This window comes from Penaeus monodon, chromosome 10 (assembly GCF_015228065.2).
Source record: "Penaeus monodon isolate SGIC_2016 chromosome 10, NSTDA_Pmon_1, whole genome shotgun sequence".
NCBI lineage: Eukaryota > Metazoa > Arthropoda > Malacostraca > Decapoda > Penaeidae > Penaeus > Penaeus monodon.
Genome location: NC_051395.1, coordinates 6,877,332 through 6,894,394, shown reverse-complemented (window position 1 = coordinate 6,894,394; position 17,063 = coordinate 6,877,332). Strand labels below are relative to the sequence as shown.

At 32.6% G+C, this 17,063-nt stretch overlaps 2 protein-coding genes across 2 annotated transcripts in view; one reads left to right on the top strand and one right to left on the bottom strand.

Moving 5' to 3' along the window:
- LOC119577507 overlaps positions 1–7,374 on the top strand; it is a 12,407-nt gene extending 5,033 nt beyond the window's left edge. Inside the window, exons 4-5 of the mRNA XM_037925103.1 lie at positions 4,235–4,314; positions 6,541–7,374. Of these exons, the coding sequence (XP_037781031.1) occupies positions 4,235–4,314; positions 6,541–7,063 (603 nt within the window). The 3' untranslated portion in view covers positions 7,064–7,374. The remainder of the gene's footprint in view (positions 1–4,234; positions 4,315–6,540) is intronic.
- A 5,834-nt stretch (positions 7,375–13,208) lies between these two features.
- LOC119577506 overlaps positions 13,209–17,063 on the bottom strand; it is a 20,627-nt gene continuing 16,772 nt past the window's right edge. The window contains 1 exon segment of the mRNA XM_037925102.1: positions 13,209–13,302. Coding sequence (XP_037781030.1) covers positions 13,209–13,302 — 94 coding nt within the window.

Genomic DNA, 17,063 nt, shown 5'->3' with positions numbered 1-17,063 from the left:
GTTAAATTTATAAAAGAAAGAGCTTGCTAAAAATATAGGGAGCCCCTTTAAAGAGGTTGGGAGGGGGGCTGTGGCTCTAGCCCACAGCCTGGTAAAACACACATCCTCCACTTAAACATGGCAGGATGGTGCATAAAACACTAACCTGAGAGGGGTGCTGGGGGTTGCTGGCCCAGTTGGGTGAAAGGAAACCGAGGCAGGAGGTGCAGCGGGCCCCGTGTTATTCGTTTGTGGACCTCGTAATACACGTCTCCCTCGGGAAGAAAAACTCATCCCCTCATGTTGTTCTGTCCACTCAAACGGATAGCACTGCACCAATACGTAATTACTCTGTGAATTACCAAACCTTCTGTTGGGAAAGCGGAATTTTCTGTTTTCCTTCCATGCCTACTTTCATCTCTGTAATCTCTAGGTATTCGGGGGAAATATGGTTCGCCATCACGTCCCCCTTTGCCTACGTATTCTATTAGCAGGTGTATGGGATTTTTCAGTTGATACAGATGTTACTTTCCTTGCATATATAGTGCAAACAGCTGATTTTCCTTCAAATTGTACCCTCCAGTTTCTCTAACGTAATCCATGTCCTTCCGTACTATCGGTGAAAAAAAAAAAAATCATATGCATATGAATAACACAATGATGGTGATACTGTTAATAATAATAATGAGTTACCCAATTCAAAGTGTGGCAGAAGAGTTAAATAAAGATTAAAAAAAAAAAATGTAAGCAGAAAAGGTCTGACACTATCGTTCTTCCTTCCCTTCAAGTAGATGCCCAGTAAAAAAAAAAATAATAATAATAATTTTCTGTAACATAACACGAGATTCTTATAAAACTGCTCCTTTCGTTATAAGGTGACCTGTTCTTATTTGTAGATGAAAATGTTTGGAAATTCATTATTCTTGGGACAGAGACCTTTCAAACATGGCTTGTCTTTGTGTTTTTCGTACGTTTGCAATGTGTAGTTAATTGAGTTGATTGTTTGATAAAAAATTTTCTAAATTCAAGCACATACCAAAGTGGTTCGGAAAGACACAATAATATATATAATATAATATATATATATAATAAAATATATTATATATATATAATATATATATATATAGGTAATATATGTATACTGGGTATATATATACATATATATATATATATATGTATATAATATATTATATAAAAATAATATATATATATTATAAAATATATGATATGTAGGGACACAATATTATTATATATATATGTATATATATATATATATATATATATATATATATATGTGTGTATATTTATGCATATATATGTGTGTGTGCATGTGGTGGTATGGTGTGTGTGTGTGTGTGTGGTAAAGGTTATATGATGCAGTAATTAAGTTCTTCACGCTCCTATTTCAAAACAAACTTTTCCTTTGCATTATGAAAAAATATACTCATTAACCGTTAACTATGTTCGAAACACTTGCAGCGCTGAGAGGGTATTTTTTCCACACCCAGACGCACGCAAGCACAAGCAAGCAATTACCATCACAGCAAATCCCCCGGAGTAAAAACGCTTTTTACTCCTGTTTGAAAAGGATAATAGTAAATAAATGAATGAATAAATGAAAGTAAATAGATAAATGATAAAGGAATGGGTGACTGGGCCAGCGGAGGCACACACTTTCAAGCACACACACATAGTTTAAATTTTCAATGAAGAAATTATTTCCATAGGTTTGTCATGAACGCCAATGGGAAATATTTTACATTGAAATTATATATAACCACTACTGTAAAATCCTTACCCAAAAGTACATATTATTCAGGGATTCAGAAGTTTAAGCTTTAAAAAAACAGCTGTCTTCTCATTCTTTGTGGGGATGGGTGTGGCTTCCTTCGGCAGTCAAGGCAGTATGTTGGGAACAGCTATGTTTTTAGTTTATTGTTTTGCATATAGCTGTAGAATATACATCTGCAAACAGAAAGAAACTAACATAAATGCGATTAAAAGAAATTAATAACATATGAAGTATGAGAAAACCGCTTATCTATCTATCTATCTATATATATATATACATATATTTGTATATGTACACACACATACGCACACACAAAACACACACACAAAAAAAAACACACACCTACACACGCAACCACACACACGCACACACACACACACACACACACACACACACACACACACAACAACACACACACACACACACAAACAAAATATATATAATAATATATAATATTATATAGATAATATATATATTTTATATATATATATATGTATTTTATAATCCAATAAATATAACATATATATACATAATGTGTGCATATATATAGTATATGTAAAATATATGTATATATATATAATATGTATATATTATATATAAAAATTTTTATATATATATATATACATACATAAAATATAAAATATATATATATATTTTATATATATATATATATATTATATAAAATAGAAATGTGTTGTGTTTTTGTGGTGTGTGTGTGTTGCATTTATATATGAATAGTAAATAAATAAACAAAAAAAATATATTTTAAAATATATATAATTTTTAAATATTTTCCCTAAATATAAAAAATAATTATGTGATATGTGTATGTATTAAAAATGTATGATAATTTTTTTCTCCCCTTTATAATATATACATATAAATAATTTTAAGGTATATGTATATATATGTGTAATATATATATATATAATATATATATAATTTAATGAATATATATATAAAAAAAACATCCCTAAATACAATACACCCCCGGAATACAAAACCAAAACACATGTATTTTAATATATATCCCAAAACCAACATCCCAAAAAGTATTATATATATATAATAATATATTTTTAATTTTTACCCCCCCCCCAACACACACACACACACCACACCACACACCAAAACACACCACACACATCCATATTATCAATTATGGGGATATATTTATATATTATAAAAATTTTTAATTATATATAATATATATTATACATAAAATATATATAATATATAACATATATAATATTAAATATAAAATATATAAAATATATTTTATACATACACTAACTATATATATCCCATTTATATATATAATATATATAAAATAAAATATATGTAAAAATTGTGGTGTGTGTTGTTGTGGGGTGTGGTTTTGTTTTGTGTTTATATATATATATATATATATAAAATATTATATTTTAATATACATAAAATTTTATATATAAATAATATATATAATATGTATGTATTATATACTATATTGATAATATATGGATGGTGTGTTGTGTGTGTGTGTGGTGGGTGTGTGTATATATAATTAATATATTATATATATATATTATATATATATATATATTTTGGGAGTATTTGCTATTGTGTGTGTATATGGAAGGGAATTTATTTATAAATTTACATATTTTTACATTGTGTGTATGTGTGTTATAATGTATATTTTTGCGGTGTATATGTTTTTAAAAAAAAAATTTTATATATATATTTTAAAATTGTATATATTTATATAATATTATATTAATATTAAAATATATGCACGCACACACACACACACCCACACACACAAAACACACACACCCCACAAAAAACACCCCGCACACACACACACCCCACACACCCCACACACACACAAAAAACCACACCCCCAATTATAATATAATATATTATATATAATATATTATATATATATATATAAAATGTAACCTTTTTTATGTTTGGGTGAAATTAAAAATTATTTTAAATATTATATATATATATATATAATATTATATATTTTGTAATATATTTATATAATACATACTTTTATATATTTTTATATATATATATACCACCAACTTCTTCTTTTTTTAAAACGGTAGGTTCATGTCGGGACCCGCCTTTGGTCACAGCTTTGAAACTTAAAACCCCCTCGCCCCGTTTTTTGGGAAGAATACATGCCGCCCCCCTGTTTAAAACAGGGGGATTTAATGTATCACATAGATGGCTCTACAAGTTTCCCCTTTTTTAGCATCAAGGGGTCACCTTTAAATTTGGCCTAACCCTTTTCACCTGTTTACCCTTTTCCTTGGGCTTTTGGGAAAGGATCTTTTGCATTATTTATCGGGCTTTAAAAGTTAACAAAATTTAATAATATTTAATAATCATAACCCTCAATAAAAAATAATATCGTTTTATATCAATTGTATTAAAAAGGGAAAAACCCCATTTTTTTCCCCCCAATTCAAGGAAGGGGGGGAAAACAAAGATCCGTCAGTAGGGCCCACTGATAGGGCTCCTTTGGGGGCTTTAGGGAATGTTAACCCTCTGTATGTAAAAAAAAATTATCAAAAAACCCACAAGGGGCAGAACAAAATCCCGGGGGGGGATTGGGTTTAAATTTTAGTTTTTTTGTACGTGGTAGGGTTCCCAGTTTTCCCTTTCCCCGGAGAGTGCCCGGGGTTACCTTTTAAAGGGAATATTTTTCTCTACTTATCCGGGCTTGGGGGGCCAGCCCCTGACTTTGGGTTGGGTTGGGGCCCCCCAGTGGTTTGGTAGGGGAATCGAGGGGGGAAGTTCCTTGCCCAAGGGAAAAAAAAACGCGCCGGCCCGGGGCTCGAACCCGAACCCCGATTGCCGTCGTGACAGTTTGAGTCCGATGCTCTAACCATTTGGCCCCCCCCGCGGCCCCATATTTCACACACCCCCACATTTTATAAAAAGTATATATAATATATATATATTAAAAAAATTTTAAAACACACACACACACACCCCACACACACCACACACACCCCACAATTATTATAGATATATATATAATATATATATATATATTGTGTGGTGGTTTTGTGTGTTGTGTGGGGTGTGTTGTGGGGTGTTTTGTGTGGTTTCACACACACACACACACTCCACACACACACACACCACACACACACACACACACCCCACAAAACAACAACACACACACCCCAAAATTTTATTTTATATTATATATAATATTATTTATATATATTTTAAAGTTTTTGGGGTGTGTGGTGGTGTGTGTGTGTGTGTGTTTGTGTGGTTTTGTTGTGGGGTTTTTATATATACAACATTTTATATACATACATTTGTATATATTTATATGTATATATATATATATAAATATATATATATATTATATATATATATATATAATATATACATACATGTGTGTGTGTGTGTGTGTGTGTGTGTGTGTACACACACACACACACACACACACACACACACTCACACACACACACACACACACACACACACACACACACACACACACACACACACACATATATATATATATATATATATATATATATATATATATATATATATATATATATGTATGTATATATATATGTATATATATATATATATATATATATATATATATATATATGTGTGTGTGTGTGTGTGTGTGTGTGTGTGTGTGTGTGTGTTTGTGTGTGTATGTGTGTGTGTATGTATTATATTTATATGGGGTGTATATATCACGTATATGTATATATATACATATATGTGTTTATATATGTACATACATATATATACATACATATATACACACACATATATATATATACATACATTTGTATGTATGTATGTGTATATATACATACATACATGTGTGTGTGTGTGTGTGTGTGTGTGCAGGCGTCTATGTATTTATGTATGTTTGTATATATATATTTATATATATATATATATATATATATATATATATATATATATATATATATATATATATATATATAATGATAGACATGCGTGTGTATATGTAGGCGTACGTTCAGAGCATAGAAGCATACAATTATATGTTTATAATTGCTTAACACGAAGATGTTTAAATAGTACAAGGACTGTTGCCTGAATATGTTCTGTAAGTGATGCAAAATATGAATATAGAATGGTCTCTCTTGGGATAAAAACACTCTCTTTTCTGAACACTGAAATGCCATTAATTGTTAGTTCCAATTTATATAAATTAAATGCTTCGGTTTATTTTGAATCTAAAAGTAATTTTGATAATCATTGCACACTACTGTTTCAGGTACAGAGATTGGAGTTTAGTTCGATTTAGACAGTCCTCTCTGTTTCTCTTATTTCACTAACATTCTGTTTTACCGTAGTATGACTAACAGTACTGGCTATATAAGTGATTTTTTTATGTTGTATTATTAAGAGACAACTCTCTCTCTCTCTCTCTCTCTCTCTCTCTCTCTCTCTCTCTCATAATCCATTTATCTCTCCCTCTTCCTCCCTCCCTCTATATATATATATATATATATATATATATATATATATATATATATATATATATATATATATATATATATAGTGACAAGTATTGATCAGCCACTTTGCATCTCCTTTTCCTTAATATTCGATAGGGTTTCTGTTGCCCTCTGTTTTTTCGGAGGAGCTTTCTGTCTCAAAGGGCATTTCTCAGTATGATCATTACAAAGCGTATTCTGTTTCTGTTACCAGACGATCAGTCTTGTTCTGGAAGTGCTCTGACCACAACTTCTTCATTGCAGGGGCGTACGTGCCTTTGACGAAGGAGGGGACGCTGGTGGTGGATGGCACCTTCGTCTCCTGCTACGCCTCCTACCGGCACTCCCTGGCCCACTTCTTCATGGCACCCGTCGCTCCTTCCCACTCCTTTTGCGACCTCGCCCCGGCTTGCTCTTCTCCGTGGCCGCCTTTGTCAGGGACTCTGCCGTCGACGTGATGGGCAGCTTCCCCGACCTCCTAGACGCGCTTTCGGGAACCAGCAAGGGCGCGAACCTCCTAGGCTTCCCAACCTGGTCGTCGTCAGCAGCCACTTTGAAGCAGAACAGAAGCCTCGATGGACTTCTCGTGGAGGAGGGAGAAGGGGAGTCGTACTACGTGAGCCTGGTGAAGCTGGTCGGCTGGACGGCCTTCCGCGGCGAGAGGGCCCCCGAGCAAGTCTTGCAGGTCAACCCACAGCCGGAAGCCGGTCTGCTGCAGGCCATGAAGATTCGATCCATGTTTTCCAGTCCCCCGTCGCTCTTAGGGGCCCTGGCCAAGTCCTGGTAACAGGCAGAAGCTCCTCGGAGGGTTCTGCAGTTCTGCCAGAGACGCTTCCCATAAGATGTCTACAACGTTTGCCCGCGAAATATAAGTTTTCTATGATAATGTAAAGACTGTAAACTCTTGCAACACACACACACACACATAAGTATTCACACACCTAAGTACATAAGATACTTTGCATTTACGTAATCAAGGCAAGTCCCGATTATAAAGGTCAGTTCTTACTACGCCCTTTATCTCACTTTTAAGAAAGGAAGATCATGATTTGTTTTAGTCAAAACCCGGAGCACTGATGAATAACAGGCTTCAACTAAGAAAAAAAATGAATAAAAGAAACTGTAGGGTGTGGCCTCAGAATGATCGTACTATGGATAAGTACACCAAACCTATGTGTTGTTGTGTGTGTACGATTTTCATGTGCAACGACATTGCATATTCCAGTAACCCTTCACTATCTATGTACACCAACGACACCCATATGCTACATTTGGTCATTGTAAACAGGCACCAGTCATCCGAGTGTGTTTTCGAGTGTATGATTTATTTCACTCTATATTTCACCACACATACCTTCATGTTATTGCACATACTAGTAATGACACAATGCTTCCCACTTTGACCTTGGTATTTTGTAACTGTGTCTACTGATGTGCACTGTCCATCGTGAGTATCAAATAACGTAAGTCACATCCACATGTGGGATGAAATATGTGTATTGTCACACAGAAGGAAACCATTTATAAAAGAGCACACTGTGGGAAATGATAAAGACAGGAAGAGGCGAATAAAAATAAACATATATACAAGGTACAATTTAATGGAGAAGGTGAGAAAAGTTCTCAAACTGAAGATGAACATTAGTGTTCAATAAAGCATTCCTGTATATGGATTATAAGAGGCGTCTCATTGTCCTTTTGTAGTATTATTAAAGAAAAATGAGATAAAAAATACAAATAGCAATTGGGTAACATATGTTAGCGCTAAAACGTCAGATTAATGTTTGTTTGTCAGCTTACTATTTTGTCAACCCACCGAATCAATCTTTATACAGATAAGTAAAGAAACGACACTATGTGTACACTGTATTCATGCATACATTTATGTGTTTATATCTATATATTATATGTGTGTGTATGTGTGTGTGTATGTGTGTGTGTTTGTGTGTGTGTATTATATAAAATATTATATATATATATATATATATATATATATATATATATATATATATATATATATATATATATATATATATATATATATATATATAATATATATATATATACATTATATGTGTGTGTGTATATATATGTGTGCATATATTATATATATATATATATATATATATTATATATATTTTATATATATATATATAATATATATATATATATATATATATATATATATATATATATATTTTATATATGCACACATATATATACACACACAGACCTCCAAACAACTCTATTTTGACACCGGCGTGCGAGTTTTGCATTGTCCCTTGCTCCTGTCCATTTTCTTGATAGTATCCTTTTGTTTCCGTCTTTGTGTCCCTCTTGCCCGTTTTCTCGTGCTGACTTTATCAAACGCTTTTGTGAAATCTATTAAACGTATGTACAGGTCTTGTTGCATCTCTGTTGCTCTTTCTATTATTGTTCTTAGTAGAAAAATTGCTTTTCGGGTACCCTTTCCCTCCTCAAAACCGCACTGAATGTCTCCAAGTTTCTGTTTTTATCCTTTTCTTTGCTCCATACATTACAATTCTTGAGAGGATTTTGATAATATGACTAATTAGACTTATTTTGTATGAAATTTACATTCCGTTGCTCCAGTTTTTATCGGTATTGCTATAAAAAATTAATCTTAGTAGGTCTACGGGTATGTTTCCTGTTTTGTATATTCCATTAATTGTTTTCTTCAGTTTGTCTTTTTCCTAACATCCCTGGAGCTTCTATCATTTCAATCTGTAATTGGTTTACACTGGAGCCTTTTCCTTTTTCGTCTTATTGGTTGCATATTCTATTTCTGTGTCTATTATATCCTGTCCTATACTTTCGTCTCTGATGGATCGTTTGCTACCCCTTTCATCTGCAGAAAGATCAGAATGTATTTCTTTCCATTATACGTGTACCATCCTTAGCTTTATACATCCACTAGCGTTGCCTATTTTCTTGTCTTGTTATTTCTTTGGTGTCCCTATATATTTCTTTTGTACCTGCATTCTTCAATCTTCGTCCTTTCACACTTTTCATTTCACCGCTTCTCCTTTTCTTTTAGACGTTTCTTCTTGATTATTTCATTTAATATTCTATATTCTTCTTCTGATTTCTTTTTCACTTTCCTCCTTTCTTCCATGAAATCTAGAATTTGTTTATTCATCCATTTCTTTTGTTTTTTATCCCTTGCAGGAATTCTTTTTGTTGCACTTTCATTCATTATGTGTTTATAATTCACAAAACGAGAATTTACATCAATATTCCTTCACTTGATAGATGTTCATATACATTTTTTATTTCCAGTTGGAAATTTTCTATGATTCTGGATCTTTTAATTTTTTGAGGTCTAAATTTTTCTTTAGTCTTCATCGGTTTTTGTTTCTTCAATTTGATCTTGATTGTCTTTGCCTGCCTTTCCGCGTTCCAGAACCTCCTGTTGATAGTTATGTAATCAATTTGATTTCTAGCCTGGTCGCCTGGACTCTTCCATGTGCACAGCTTCTTGGTGGATGTTCAAACCACGTGTTAGTAATAACCTGATTTTTTTTTTCAGAACACCACTCTATCTCTTGTTCCCTTCTTTCGTTTATTTCTCCCAGACCGTTGACCCACACCATTTCCATTTCTTTCCTTTCCCACTTTTGCATTTAGATCGCCCATAATAATTTTACTTCTTGTGATTTACATTGACTTTCTATTTCTTGCGCTGTTGATTCTTTAGGGCACAACCTTGTATGATGCTAATATTAAACGGATGTCCCTTGAATTTAATATATAATAGCCTATCTGATATTGCACAGTATCCTTGCAGACTCCTGATTGCAGTTTTATTCAGCATCACCGCCATTCCCTTTTCACTTTTTTCTCCTCCAGAAAATATGATTGTGCTATTACCTATACGTCTTTTCCTGCACCCTTCCATCTGAATTCCGATAAACCCAATATGGTAATCTTCATTCTTGTCATTTCCTTTTCTACGTTGTTCGTTTTTCCATTTTGTAACAAAGTTCTATCATTCCAGTCCCGATCCGGTAGGCATTTTTAAGACACTTTGTATTAATCCTTGTGTGCTCTGCAGTCGTGTGATGACAGTCTAGCTTCACCTGCAGTCTATGAGAGTCTCGACTGAGCGACGAGATGTTCTTATATGGAACATTCCCATTGACGCTGTTGGCTTTCATATCCTTCTTTGTTCTGTCCATTTTTAATACTAGGGTATATACTGAAGTGGTTCTGTCCGTGGTTAATACTAGGGTATATTCTGAAGTAAGTACCCTTGGGTTTCCCCTATACCTTCTTCAGTTGCAGTGACTATATTAGCCTTATAACCCTGGTCATTGATCTGTATGAGATTCCTCTGCCCAGCGTAGTTTTTTTTGCCAACCATGAATTCCTACTCTAGAATTTGCTTAGCAAAACATGCACCACCTGCGAGTCATTGCTTCACGTATCCCTGGTGGGGGGGACTTAACAGGATAGTACACCTTGTCCAGGGGTGACCTGCAGGTTAGAGGACGGACGGAGTGCCTTATACCTTCTTTCAGCAACCGTCAGTTGCTGCCACCACCACCATACACACGCGCGCTCACACACACACACACACACACACACACACACACACACACACACACACACGCATACGCACACGCACACACACGCGCACACACACACACACACACACGAAAGTTGTGTGTGTGTGTGTGTGTGTAGTGTATGCATATGTACGTATATATATATATATATATATACATATATATATATATATATATATATATATATATATATATATATATATATATATATATATGTACATAATATATATATATATATATATATATATATATATATATATATATATATATATATATATATACGCATTCTATTTATTTATACTTGCTTATAACGCGAGTAATTTTACAGACACAAAAATCCACATAAACGCAGCGGGAAATACACATATGATATGAATAAATCGTAAGTGTGTATGTGTGTGTGTGTGTGTGTGTGTGTGTGTGTGTGTGTGTGTGTGTGTGTGTGTGTGTGTGTGTGTGTGTGTGTGTGTGTGTGTGTGTGTGACAAGTGTACATTATATTGATATACGAAAAAAGCGAATGAGGAGAATGTGCCAGATAGATAAGATATCAAACGATCTGAAATTGTAACAAAAGTAACTATCTACCAACTAAGTACCATGTGTGTCTACATACTACGTTTTCTGACGAATGCGAACCACCCTTTTGCCAAACATTTGCGCGTCGTTATATCGTCAACTCGATCACATTATTTTCATGCTGAATTTGGAATAACCCAAGAGGATATTCATAACCACGCTTGTGTAACTCAACCTAATTAATGACACATGTAGACAGATTATGCGTGGACTGTCCTCTAAGATTTCGAAATCAGCTGTTTTTTTCCGCCAAACTGTACTACATAGGATAATAACGCTACTGCCAAAAATGTTGAATAATTCTGGAAAATACTACAGCATCAAGGTATTAAGTATTGCAAAAGTGCATGCCAGAATACACGTAGAAACTCATATTTTCTGAACAAAAATCATTTTCTTTTAAAGAAAGGAGAAAAATAGAATTTTGAATACTTATATGTTGGAAGTAGATATTTATCTGTCATCCCCCCCCCCTAAAAAAAATAATAATAATAAATCAATAACTGAATAAAAATCTGTTAATAATCTATATAAATCACCAATGAGAAACCCATTACACATTTGCTATGTTGGCTGCAGAGGAATGGGTAATGGAGGAGCGAAGAGCGACATTTCATATGAATTTATCGAACGGTTAAAAAAAACTCGAGTTGGTTGAAACATTTTGGCAAATACATAGCAAGAGTTTCAGTGACTAACATATGCCCCTCCCTCCTCAAAAAAAAAAAAAAAAAAAAAAAAAAAAAAAAAAAAAAAAAAAAAGAGAAAATAATAACAAAAAAAAAAAATAATAATAATAATAATAAAAATATTAATAATAACAATAATAAATCATGCTTGTTAGGAAACAGCGAGACAGAAGCGACATTTGAGCAATTTTCTACATACAATAAACTCATGAGATTATGTGTTTCCTCCGCTGGCCACGCGGGAAAACATGCATCATAAACCAACCACCTGTTATGTCGCAGCATGTGTTAATTCTAATTGCGCTTCAAGTACATAGATAAATGTATGCCTGTGCCTTCCTCTGAGTGTGCATGCATGTGTCTATAGAAGTGTGTGTGTGTTTGTGTGTGTGTATGTGTGCGTGTGTGTGTATGTGTGCGTGTGTGTGTGTGTGTGTGTGTGTGTGTGTGTGTGTGTGTGTGTGTGTGTGTGTGTGTGTGTGTGTGTATGCGCGCGCGCTAGATGTGTGTGAGTGTATATGTGTGCCAATGAAATATTCTAATAGATAGCAATAACCGCTTAACCACGTCTGCATCGAAATGAACTAATAGAAGCGCAACACCTGTCGAACTCTCGTGGGTTTCAGAGGTTTCCAATCTCTGCCATATAAAAAATTATGTACACACACGCATACACATGCACATACGCACGTGCAACCAAACGCAAACACATACATTCACACACACACACACACACACACACACACACACACACACACACACACACACACATACACACGTGTGAGTACGTTTGTATATAATATAAACATTATGAAAAAGATCTTGTATATAAGAGAAAATTATCATACTGTATATCACACATGTGGTTAAAGATCTGATTGCCATTTCTAACTCTAATTCACTTACATTTACACATTTACTTACAATAAATACATCCGCCATATCAACAACAACAAAAAACAAGCAAATAAATAAGTAATGCTCGAAATAACCGACACGTAAATCACCGAACACATCCGAACATCAAAAGAGACACTTCGAAGTCTTCACGAACGGATACGAATAAGTTGGCCGATTCACAAGAAGTTCTTTGGCAGCGTGTATTCGAACATCTCCAAGTCGTCTTTGAAGGTTTCGAACACTTCTCGCTTGAGTTCCTTCGATATCCACCTGTAATACCTGAAGTGATAATAATATTAACACTTTAATCGTGTATTATCATTATAAAAGAGTATTTTATTATCATTTTAAAATTACTGTTGTATTATGGTTAGTGAAGTAATATTTTGTGGTTGTGGGGAAAAAAGGATTATAACATTTTGGGGATATTAACGGTAATGATTATGATCAGAGAGATTGAAAGATGTGCGTATTTCGATTGAGGAGAATGCGGAAAAGTAGGAGAGATACAAGTTTTATTTTGATTAGATGTTACGAATAGTAAGAACAGTCGTTATGCAAATCCTCGCATGATATAGTAATAAGAAATGGCCAACATAGTAAATCAATTACTGGAAACGGTAGTAGTATGAACCCTAAAAACATAAATAATTTTCCTAATCAAAATTTTAACATTCTTTATAGCATGAGCTGCACTTTTCCACTTAGGATAATACATGCCCTGTGTGTATATTCACTTGCGTGTGTGTACGCAGAATATGTCAGCACGAGTATGTATATGAATAGATATGTGTGCAGACACGATAAGAAAATATAGTTTCATTGTTCAATTGCATTACAACCGAACTATATTTTGTACTATTTTTGCAGGTTTTTTCTTTGTCATCTCTCCACACTTTTTTAATTAATTTTATTGTTTGTTTCCCCCAGTGGTTTCAATAATTATAGCATAAAATTTATAGACTTTTCCATATATCCCCAAATTTCTTTTAGATTAAAATTTAAATTTCAAGGGCTGAACTGACTGCCCCTTGGGAAAACCCAATGATCTTTTTAAAGGGAAAGACACTGGGCCTACAGTGCCCCCCTAGCCCTGCCAATTCCTTTTCCCTTTACGACATCATTATCAAAAGACCAAATTACAAAAAACGCTTTGAAAATAAAATATAAAAAAAATGCAAACCAGAAAGGTCCCGAAGCGACTAACCGAAATATTTGCTAAAGTCTTTTTTCCCTTTTGTACTTTTTTTTTTTCCTAAATAAAGGGTTGGACGGGATCCCAGCTTCGGGAAAAGACGTTTTTTAACCCTTGAAATCGTCCCAGTTTGATAATGAAAGTCGAAATTAAAAGCACAAGGAGCGCAAAAACCCGTGTTTTTCCCCCCTTTTTAACAAGAGTGAATGGAATTAAAATCTTTTGGTAGGAAAAAAAAGGGGATTAAAACCTTTTTTTATCAAAAAGCGTAAAGGGGGAAATTAAAAAGTTTATTATAAAGAAAAAAAAAAGGGTTGTTTTTATTTATTATTAAGAAAAAGTGGGGAAATTTGAAGTCTTTTAAAAAGGAAGTAGAAAAATTTAAAAAATCTATTTTTTTAATAAGAAAAATTTAAAACTAAAAAAAAAAGCTCGGGGGTTTGGGTAAAAGTTTTTAAAATTTTTAAAGTGTACGGAAAACCCGATGTTAAAGTAAAAAAAAATGTTTTCCCATCCTGAAAATTTAAACGCCATGAACGAATGATTTGGTTCCCATTTTTGGATAAACAAGGGCTATGGATTTTTTAAAAATATCCGAAATATTAATTTAAATGCTATTCTTACAAACATTTGTTAGATATGAAATGGTAAAACTTTCACTTTGTTTTTTTCAAAAATATGAATAAAATCATTATAAACTACCGAAACCCCGGGCATACATCCCAGAAAAAACATCAATAATACCCAAAGTTATAATGGACCTAAAAGAATATACAACAATATATAAAATCATCATCCGTCTCAACGTTCAAAATTAACTAGGAGGGTGTTTTAAGTTTTTCGCGGGGGAGTATCCATTTCCCTTTAAGGGCTGATAGATAGACGGCAGCAAACCCTAGTGCAAAAATAGACCCATCCTGATATGTCATTTGTTTATAGTACCTTTTTTTAATCGCCCAAAAAGCCCCCCCCCTTTTTAATAGGTAAACCCGTTTGGGTTAATATCCCGTTTTAATGTCCCTCGATTTCTTAAAAAAAAGTATGTTCACGGTTTCAAACTATACCTTTTTCTTCTAAAATCAGGTCCCCCAAAAAAATGAAAAGGGAAAGAAGTAAAAAATTTATTTAAAGCAAAATCAAAATGAAATCTTTTTTCATCATTTTTTGGGGTTTTGCAGAAAAATTGTAATGCCCCAACGGGGAATGTTTAACGTTTTTGCGGAACACGAGAGGCAATCATTATTTTTCGATTAAAGCCCATATTACCAAAAATAACGGGAAAACTTTATGAATTTTATGAATATGAGTTTTTTTTTGCTGGGGGGAGTACCTATAAAACTCGGTTTCCCTTTTAAGTAATATATATTTTTTCTGTAATATTAAAAAATCGTAGAAAATGATCTGTTTTAGGGCTGTTATTAACACCCAACTGTCAGACCTAGAGGGCCCCGGGCCCCATGTTGGGTTTTTTGGGGAAAAATGTCCCTGATGATGTTAGAAAAAGACAGCTGGAAAAAACCCAATTTTAAATTTTGGGTTTTTGATGAGATGAATCAAAATCCCTAGTATTATTAGGGTTTTATCGATAATTTTTTATTTGGGGGTTCTAAAAAAAACCCGATCTACATTTTACTTATTTTTTAAAAAGAAAATTTTTAAATTTACAAATGATAATTAAAACTTTTTTTCTAAAATCTGTGTTCTAGATGTGTACTCTGGAAATATGGGCACTTCCCCAGTTTAAATTTTTCTTTATCTCAGAAAAAAAATGAGGGGTTTTCAAAGGACACAAAACTAAGTTATAAAAAAAGTTTAATGTTTCAATTTTATATAATTAAAAATATTTTATATATAAAAATTATATAATTTTATTATATAATATATATAATTTTTTTATTCGGATCAAGACTTTGGGACGACGGCAATCTTTAGTTCGAGGGTTCGAGTTTTACCGGCCGGCGGGGTTTTTTCCCTTGGGCCCCGGGAAATTTTCCCCCGATTGCCCTCCGGGCCCTGGGGGTGGCAACCACCCAAAATCATTTCGGTCCCAAGGCCGGAAAAATTGAGAGAAAGAAATTTCCTAAAAAGGTTTAAAACCGGCACTCTCCGTGGGAAAAGGGGCTGGGGACCCTACATCGTACCCCTCCCAAAAGCATCCAAAAAACATCAAAACTACAAATATCATGCGTTACCACGGCGGGTCAAATATAAACCCCCAAACCCTATTAAAAAAGGAAAAAAGTTTTAAATTATATTATTTTAATATATATAAATTTTTATGTTATAAAAATATGTTTTATTAAATATTATATAAAGATTATATAAATTATGTATATATATTTTTATATTTTATATTATAATATATATATATATATTATATATTAAAATTTTTATTATTATATTTAAAAATATAAAACAATATGCATTTAGGGTTTCAAAGGACCCCTAAACAAAGTTATAAATGTTTAATGTTTCAAAGTTTTTATATATATATATAAAATATATAATATATATATATTATATTTAAAATAATTTTATAATAATAGAAAATATATGTATATGTTTTAAAATATAATAAATATATAAAAAATATTTTTTTTTATATATATATTTTTATATAATATATATTAATAAATGGATATAATAAATTTTAGGGAATTATATGTTTTATTATCATATAATATATTTTAAAAATATTTTAAAATATTATTATATATATTATATTATATTATATAAAAATAAATATATATAATTTATTGAAAATATTATATATTATTATATATGTTGAAAAATTATATTAAAATTAATTTATATTATATAATAATATATACACAAT